The 9925-nt window shown below is 30.9% G+C and overlaps 1 protein-coding gene across 1 annotated transcript; it reads right to left on the bottom strand.

Annotated features, from left to right (window-relative positions):
• Window positions 1-529: 529 nt before the first annotated feature.
• Window positions 530-9040, bottom strand: TRIADDRAFT_55534 (uncharacterized protein; the record flags this gene model as incomplete). The annotated part of the gene is made up of 24 exons (XM_002111440.1): window positions 530-608; window positions 766-888; window positions 1012-1058; window positions 1176-1265; window positions 1367-1408; window positions 1494-1593; window positions 1862-1922; window positions 2014-2056; window positions 2177-2240; window positions 2347-2518; window positions 3460-3575; window positions 3666-3715; window positions 3804-3869; window positions 3961-4041; window positions 4208-4284; window positions 4407-4469; window positions 4559-4695; window positions 4771-4810; window positions 4883-5347; window positions 5491-5605; window positions 6523-6684; window positions 6815-7014; window positions 7222-7306; window positions 8897-9040. The coding sequence occupies 24 exons, from the start codon at window positions 9038-9040 to the stop codon at window positions 530-532; spliced, it is 2622 nt and encodes an 873-aa protein (XP_002111476.1).
• Window positions 9041-9925: the final 885 nt, after the last annotated feature.

Raw genomic sequence — 9925 nt, 5'->3', positions numbered from 1 at the left:
TGTGTGCACCATAAATTTAGTGGAATGGTATAAAAGGACGAGCGAATGCTCAGTTCCTGAGTTCCTTATTAGATCGTGTTCGATAAGGTACTCGGCTACTCTACTAATAAAAACTATACTAATCTTTTAGAACAGTCTTATCCCAGTGTGACCGAAAGTAGTAAAGAACTACCATACAGTAGATCTCCAGGTGTAGTGGAGCAAGGCATAAATAATCTATTAGTTTAGTGTAGTAATTCGCAACATAAGTTTGTGACACTCTCATAATACAAGAACTCTTTTATACTATAGTTTTGATTGATCAAATCTTATTTACAGTTTTCTTCATCCATTTTACAATTATTTTTTATTGAAATTCTTTTCGAAAATAACTTATACAAATTTTTGATATGATCAACTCAAGAATGCGGCAAGAATACAATACTATGGATTGAAATAATTCTCATTCTATACTTTCATTTTCTTAAATGGAAGAAAATCCAATCCATCTTCCGGAGAATGATCCATTGTCACTCTTGGTAGTCATGACTTATTGATTTTTCAAAGGAATTCTATCAGCATCATTAGTAGCTGCGTACCATAAGTTATCAAGTTGTCGTTCAACTTTCCTATTAGTTTAATATTGAAAGGAAATAATCAATTCCTTCTTGCGATTTTATAGGTTTTGTCTATCAGCTAGCTTAATATTTCCTTTTGAGAGGGGAATGAGTTCGCTGCTGTCTCTGCGAATAAATTTATTCACAGTCTCAAAACTAGAAATCATACCATTTTTGGTCTAGAAGAGAATCAAGTTGGACATCTTTGTTCTTGACCAATTCTTGTAAACGATCAATTTCATACTGATATTCGATAAATTTTTCACCATGAATCATGTCTTGCTTGGCCAGCCTTAAGATATAAAATAGAGAAGGAAATTGTTATTGTGCAGTGAATATCAAATTTCATTTATTTGTAGGATAGTCTTATTTCAATTAGCTTATTGGAGTTCAATGAAATAAAATATCAACGTACTTATTTGCAGCCTTATCCAATTTCTGATAGGTTGTAATTTCATAGCGCTATATTGGAAATGAATTTTATATTCTAGTTAGTATTAATTAAAGGCTCTAGCAGTGCATTTTTTACCAACAAAATTAGCTCTAGAGAGTATATCGAAACCATTACAGATCAAGTACCCGAAGTTTTTGTTCCAATTTATTAATTTCCAGATGGCCTTCTTGAACCTGGCGCTGGGCTTTTTCATAATTTTCTCGGTGTTTCTTGGCCTATTAACATCAATATAAATGGGCATAAGAATTCAAAGTAAGGCTAGAACAATTAATTGATAACCTAGGTTGCAGGAGAATAATATCGATTAAACGGTAACCTTTGTAGCGATTAAATCTCTTTCGAAGGTGGTTTTTTCAGCCTAACAGATAAGTTAACATTGGTGATTCCCAGACAATTTTACACGGTATCAAATTATAATAACTTAGAAGAAAATAACAACTGACCACTTTGAGAAGATCAGCTAGATTGGATGTAGTTAGCATTGCCTTTTCTTCGGCTAAATCTAACTTTTTACTTAATACAATGATTTTCTTTTGGCTTTTTCTAAAAGATGAATATTATCAGTAAATCTTGAGTAACTACATTTTCTATTAGATTTTCCTAAAGTCGTCAATATACCCGTACGAACTCGATTAACTCAACAATATTAAAATACACTATGATATCTAGACTACAATATAGAAATTTTGGATTATAAATTCAAAGTAAATTATGCTATTTGCTCAACAGGATTATGTAACAATGAACACAATTTAAATTGCTGAGCAATTGTAGCATTATGAATATTCAGGCCAATTTTAGATTGTATTACCCAATTTCTGATCGTGATAATTTCACTACTTTTTGTAATTGTTCGGCAGCTTCTGTAGTCTCTAAATTGGGTAATGACATGGCTTGAAATATACTAATTTAGTGTTAATAGATAAACTACTATAGGTATTGATTGTAAGTAAGAAAAACTACCAATTAATTGTAGAGTTAAAGCCCGCTTTTCCCTCTTTTCAGACTGCAATAAAAGGAATTCAATATCAGTTAGAGATAGAAAATGATGATATGGAGGATAGCCAATATTCAATTACAGAATAGCTACGATTCTTAACTACTAGTATGGTACGTTTAAAATTACCTGGATGTCATTTTTTAATTCCGTTATAATTTTGTTATATTCCGTTTGCAATTCGATCATAGACCTTTATATTAAATGCATGTAATGTAATTATACAGTATTATGTTATATTATCTTGCCTACAGTGATCAGAAATAACGGTAAGTTTATGAAATTGTGACTAGAATTACCTATTTTTTTCTTCTATAATCCTCAAATGTTCATGAGTATCAATTTTCTTATCAGACACGGCAATTAATTTTTCATATTTCTGTAGTAGCATTTCATTTCGTTTGTCGGGTCTGGATTCAATCTCTAATATTTTATCTTTTAAGTCTTGAATATTCTGATTGAGGCAATCAACTAGAAATAAATTTAATCCACCAATAGAATTAATATTGCAAAATATTCGAAATTGAGCGGAAGAAATTGGGCAGAAAATGTTATGTATTACAGGACGAAGGAAAAGTAAAAGCTATAAGGAGAGATTCAATTTATGAATTAGAGTATGAAATTAGGTACCGTTATTTATTCCAAAAGTAATATCTAAAGCCAATGCATAGTTACTAATTGGGTTGTCTGACTTAAACTTACGCTACAGAACTAGTATATAAAAACTATTCTACATCGATCAGCCTTCATTGAAATATTCTATGATCCTAATAATATTATGTGATTTCATATGACGATACTGAACTTAATCAGATGTTAAATATTTCATTTACTAGGATTAATTTTCTTTATATAAAGTATATTCTAATTATTTTGTTGGCTATGCAATTAATACCATGATGGCTCAATAACCAGATGATGCTCTTTTGAAAGCTCTCTTTTGAAGGAATGTTGGCTTTAATTTTACTTAATGTAAGGTATTGCATTTGTTAGAATTATTGACATCTGGTGCCTTTTCTAATATCTTGGCTACAATCTACTTAATATTATAATAATTTATGCACACTAATGGAATAGATTTAAATACTCTATTTATAACAATTGCTCTGCCTCAACAAAAATCTAAAGATCTTCTCTACTACATGATTAATATTGTGTCACGCGGGCTAGAATATCGGAAAATAATTGCATCTAAAGTAGACTCAATTCTATTTATCATAAAAGCTGCTCTGCTGCAAATGGACTCTGATTATCCTCTATCTGCTTTCTACGATCCCATAATTGCAAGAATGTCTAAAAATAATCTCATCTGACATTTAAAGCTATCAATCAAACTTGTATTGCAAAGTAGGCTAAAATTGATCATCTGCTGATTGCTTACAACTCAAATAGATTCTTTAAAAATATCATACTTTGTTCAGCATATTTTCTTGTAATTTCCTGTAAATTACTTTCAGATGATGCTTGTCTATCCTTTAAAACAGAGTTTTCCTGTAAAACGAGCTGTGCTTGTTCTTGTATTTGATTCCTTAAATAAAAGTAATCACCGTAGTTATTATAACAGCATAGCTCGTGATCCTAAGCACGATATAAACGCAAGGACCCTATCATTTCTTACCAATCTGATATACTAACTGGAGCAGTTGTTGCATTGATCGTTACCAATTCCTGCCATAATGATAGCCATAAAATTTGATTTCACCATTAATGATATAAAATTATCGACTGTTTAAGGTTAACTTTCGATTTATGTTACCTCTCGTAATGCTTTATTTTCGCTCACCAAGTCTTCAATTTGCTCTTTTAATACCTTTACTTCTTCCTATATTAGATTTTATGTCAATTGCTTTGAATAAGTTATCCACTGCTGTGCTGTACTTTGCAATAATCGTGATTTAAATTCAATAACTAACCGAAAAAGTTTTAAGTAAATGATCCTTCTTTCTAGATTTAATTTCAACCAGTCGCTTATCTTCTGCATTGATTTTCTCCGTCTGTAATATCATAACATCGGATTAGTAATAGGAGAAAAATTGTATCGATACTTCTACGATAGCTGTTTCTTAAATTAAACAACGAATGAATTTAAAGATGAGAATAAATAGCACATCGATAGAGTTAAGAATTACAGCCTATAATATAATTACTATATTTAGTTACCAGTAAGTCTTGACTTCCCGTTTCACTTTCAGCTTGTTTCATTTTATAACGTTCGAGTTCTTGGTTTAATTTATGGACTGTTAAGGTAAGTAAAGTAAATTTTAAATTCTATTCCAGCATAGCGATGAAGAGTTAGAAAAAATTAGGAATACTTGTACATAATATGATCGTAAGAACGTCGTTACTAAATCTTTCTTACCTAATACTTTTAAAAATTCGTTATCTTGTTTTAGATCAGAGTTGATCAACTCAGATTTAATATCTAGGATAGATAATCAACACTCTTTAATGGAAACTGTTCCTTTTTTAAATACTTAAGTATCATTTCAATATTTTTATTGAATAACTTACTCTCTTCTGCTAATGGTAGTGAACGATTACTTAATTCTTTCTGTAACATGGAATTCGTGTCTTTCAGCTGTTTATTCTCCGATTCTACGTCTCTAATTTGCCTTTCTAGCGATAATATAATTTCGGATTCCATTCCCCTATAAATTATAATATTAGTATTACGATGATTTGGAAGTTATTCTATTGAAAAATTGACGTTAATAAAAACCAACCTCATTCCCATTCTTGGTGAACTATCGATAGTAAAATCATCTTAAAAGTAATGTTGTAAAGATGTTTAGTAGATGGAAATATGGTATGTGCGTGTAAGTAACGATAACTTACTGTATTCCAATGAATCAGATTTCCTCAGATGTCGTCCACGATTCGTTGTAGATATGGTAGGTGCATCACCTTTACGTTTTCGTCCATCATAATCGGTGAAAATTTGGCTAGGATTGCGTGATACGGGGCTACTGACAGAATTTCGATCATTATGAATACCAGATAAAGCCGATGAAAAAAAATTAGATAGTGATGATGTTAAGCTATGTGATGACTTTCGCCCAAATTTCTTGTTCTCTGCTGGTGTAGCATCGACACTATTTGCACCGTGTTTCGATTTGTTTTTATCTACTAGAGTAGTTACTCTTTGGTTAGGAAGGACTTGAGGTTGGGTGTAAGCCTCTTCTGAAGTTTCAGAGTCAGCATATTTTTCATCTATGGGATCATTACCAGTTTTGTTAGAAATTAAAATTGCATCACGTTTAGTTGGTGAGCCCGAATTTCTTCTATTCTTTTCTATTATTCCTAATTGCATGTTGTAGCATATATTAGTGTTGATTGCGGGTTATATTTTCATTAACATAAAAGGAGCAATAAATTAGAGGTTAGTTCTTGATTAATATCTGCCTAATAATTTTGAATAGAGTTCGAAGGATCGAATAGACTACCTCGTTCTCTCACACCATCAGCTTCATCACTTTGGCTTTCTTCACTACTATCGGAACTTATGCGGCTAGTTACATTTGTAAAATCGCTAGCATTAGATTCTACAGTTAGTTGTTTCTAGGAAAGCAAAAGAGTCATATTTAGATCAGCTGAATAATAACTCGGTTCTAGTTTGCTAGACTGGAAAGAATTGTCTATTAGGATGACCTAGCATCGTATTTATGGTTAGAAATTTTTATACTGAAACAATCTACACAGTATTAACTAGAATTTTACTTTACTGAGTGATTCAATATCTTGTTTAAATCAATTTGGTAACTACTCTTATTTTACTTTACTCTACCAGATGGAAATGTCTAAAATTATAAGATAATAGTCTTGATTATAGCTAAAATTATATATGAGCAACGGTTGTATAATTCATTTCAACACTTTACTACTGTATAGTATTGACGAGATTAAACTGTCTAACGTCATGAATTGCTATCCTTGGTTATAGCTGCAATTCTATGTAGCTATGCTACGGTATTATAATTCATTTCGATAATTTTGCCATAACGTAATAATTAATATTAATTGTTGATTGTCTACCTTACATAAAAATATCTAACGCCCTGAAATATCCTTATACAACAGTAGTAAAACTCATTTTAGCAGTTCTCTATTACATAATAGTTACTGCCAATAGTAAAGTGTTTCAAGATTGCATCGGCCCTCGAGTTGCGTTGAAAACAATTTTTTTTACAGCAATAATTTAATAGTTTCCTCCTTCAATTTCTTGTTTTAACTTATAGTAGTTGATTATACCGTTATTTAATTTATCTTAAAAGCTAGTCGTCGATAATATGAACATACTCGTATATGTCTACTTTACTATTAGTTCAAGTAAAAACACTAGTATATCATCATAAAAAGTTTTAATCTATTTACTACCAATAAATGAGTATGTCATGAGCTTACTCTGGTATTTCTGATGATAGTGAGGGATACGATTACTATTATTAAGTATAACTCAAGGCCTTTGATTTACTTACCAACATTCGGTTACTATTTTTATTGACCGTTGCATACATCGGATCGGGATTAAGATTATTATTTTTACTGATCATGGAAGTTCTTGATGGATGGCTGCCAGTATTGCTGCTTGGGACAATTTTTCCAGGATCATACTCATCGCCACTATTTGAGGGAGATGCCTAAAATTTATTAAATTGATATTGCCGATGTATAAGAATTTCCATATTGAAAGTGTCGCTTGCTCATTACCATTCTGGCTTTAGATGATATTTCTACACTAGTATAAGTTTAACTCATTTTTTTATTCACCTGTCTTGCTCTAGTTGACATGAAGCTAAGCTTTCGCTGTGCATACTGATTAGAATCATTATTTATATCCTCGTCACTATTATCAGAATCGCCATGTTTTATATTTGGTAGATCTCGTATTCGAGCGTAAGGGGATTCATCATCTCTATTCGCTGATTGCGAGGGAGCGTTTTGATGTTCAGCTATTTCCTCATTAACTGCTAAAGGATTAATGGAGCTGGTATAATTATGATTACTTGGTGACAATTTCATTTTCCCTCCATAATCATCATTATGATCGTCACTATAGCTATTGCTATCATCGTCATCTTGTTGTATACCACTAGTACCCGGCGTAGTTACATCTTGGTTATAGTCTTTTCTAGAATCATTATTTTCAATTTCTCCATTTGGTGATTGATTATTACTTTCCTTTTCTTTTTCTTGAATCTCTTTATTATGATTAGGAGATAGAAATGAAGTCCTTGGTTTCAACGAATGAACCAGTTTACTCTAAGAAATTATTTAGGAAAAATATTATTATAATTTATTATCTTCGCTGCCATCAGAAAATCAGTGGCCCAGAAGTTTATCCTGGTAATGGTTACTTAGAAAATTTGCAGATATCACTGCCTATACTTTACGATAATGAAGTTAATTGAGTTTTAAAAACAAAATAAAATTAGCTTGATAAAATTGAAATATTATTTTCATTTATCTTTCATAGTTTTTAGCTTGTAACTTTAGCTCACTATTTATCTTGGATGAAGTAATAAACTCTATCTAGATTAGATTTTATAGCATTTTTTGTCTCTATTTTTTTGCTTTTAAACTCTTTTCAATACTATAATAATAAGCTGTTTACTAAAGTTTTTTAATATTAATAAATAATTCTGTAACTTGAAAATTCAATTTGTAAGATTATCGCTGAAGGTTATGATCGTTCAAAGTCGATTTATTTCTACTGGCAATAGGTAAAGATAATAATATCTAGCGGTCTTAAACTAAAAGGAAGGCTGTTTGCCATAATTTATTCTCTACTTTGACGAATACTATGATGAATACTACTAAATATAGTTATCCGCTAATTCAATACTTGGATAGGAAAGAAATGGTATGTTTTTAGTTTTTCTCATACCAAGTCTAAAGAGTGCAATATGTGAAATTGATGAGTTATCTTTGGCCTGGCCTTTTACAGTCACAAATAGTACTGAATATGATATTTATTGCATTCTCAAGACACAAGTAAAGATTCCTTTATATAAATTTAAGTTATAAACAAAGAACTAACTGTTATGATAAAAGTCTTGATTGATTTACGTTAGTAAGACAGCCAGTGTAGGCTACAGATTTTTATAATATTCTTACATATCGAGTCAATCAAGCAATATAGTAGTACTTTAAAACTGAAGTATAAGTCAAGAAGCAGCAAGATAAGTCTTAAAAGTTGAATTGTATTATTAAAGCCATAACTTATAAATGTATATCTTAAATTTAAAAGATTTTAGAATGTTAGCTGCAGATACAGCACCAGCTCAGTGATTGCATTATATGTAATGCTTCAAGTTTAGCGAATAGATATTTGTAAACTTCTACGATGCTCGAGTTTATTAATATGCTTTAAAAATGATCAATGAATTAATGGAATAAAATTATATAGCATGATTTCTACTGATATAGCAGTATAATTTACTGCAAACAAGCAATAAGTCTAAGAACATATGTAAAATATACTCTAGCTATATTTCAGCTTGTGAATGATATTTTTTACTTAATTTTAGTTAAAACTCAGCAATGAACCATATAAAATTTAGTAACGGAAATATTCATCAGATTATATAAATTATTTTAGCTAGCTAGTGTCTTAGATCACAATGTGCTGTAATATAACATTACATTACATAATAACATACGTTTTATTGTGTGTGGCTTGTTGATAAAATATGGAATTTATTGTAATTTCAAGTGATTACTGTCCTTAGTCATTCTTAACGAACTTAATGTAACATTATTAAACCGAATATGGTTATTATAATTGCTATCCGTTGTTAATGATGAATATGATAGTGATGTACTTTCTAGCCGTATAAAATTTGTACTTACTAATTTGCTACCCGCTCCATCCTTTTTCTTATCCTTTCTATTTCTATTTTTGAATTCTCTTTCTGCAGGTGTTTCAATCTTTTCATGTTGGCCACCGGCAGCGGATGATTTCCTTTTTGATAATCCTCTCCAATTTCGACTCATTTGCAAGCTTTGACGATTATCAATCTAAACGCCCAACTCAAAATGTTACTGTATACTCCTATAGGCGTTATTCATTTCATCTAAAGGTAGTAAATTGATAATTAATGTTAGAAACTTGCAGTTTTACTAGTCTGGAATCAAGGATAGCGTTCACTGATCGCCAGAAATGATAGAGGACTGAAACTGATATTGAATTTGAATGAAGTTTGAAATATCAGAGATGTTAACAACAACTCTAAATTGAATGAAATTATCTTGCTGGATCACCAAGAATTAATTGTAGGGTGAGAGTTTGGCCTCAATATAGTAACGTTAATTGTCGATCACTAAAGTTGAGTAGAGCACACTACTCTTTTAATGTCGAATTTTTAATGGCTAATACCAATCGATGAAATATCGAATCAGAAAACTATGTAAAAATCTATGCGATTAAATATTGGTCTGTTAACATAAATTTACATAGCGAGAATCTTCTACCATAACAGTCGCAAAATTGCGTCATTTATTTTCATGTAATATTGATCCACCAAAGGAACTTCGAAAGTCTTCACAGTTGTAAATTCAACACTATCAAAGCTAATGCTGTATTTATCTATGAAAGTAATTTACTATTCCAATATAGTCTTCAATTACAATCTTTTCATGCCTCTTTATAAAGTATCCCTACGATTTGAGCAGTCAAATAGACATATGTATGGATGCTTGGCCTATATTATGTTTTTAACGGTCACGTTACTCAACGGTTTCCATAGAAGCCGCGCCTAATTAGCGTCTGCAATAGTCACGCATGCGTTACGTCGGACACCCAGTAAGAATAATCTAAATTTGGCAATAAAAATATAAGATTTCCTGCTCTAGAAAGCGTAGTAAGTGATCAATTATAAG

Source organism: Trichoplax adhaerens, genomic scaffold (assembly GCF_000150275.1).
Source record: "Trichoplax adhaerens TRIADscaffold_4 genomic scaffold, whole genome shotgun sequence".
Classification (NCBI taxonomy): Eukaryota; Metazoa; Placozoa; class Uniplacotomia; order Trichoplacea; family Trichoplacidae; genus Trichoplax; species Trichoplax adhaerens.
Note: the sequence above shows the minus strand (reverse complement) of the source record. Positions and strands in the feature narration are given on the sequence as shown.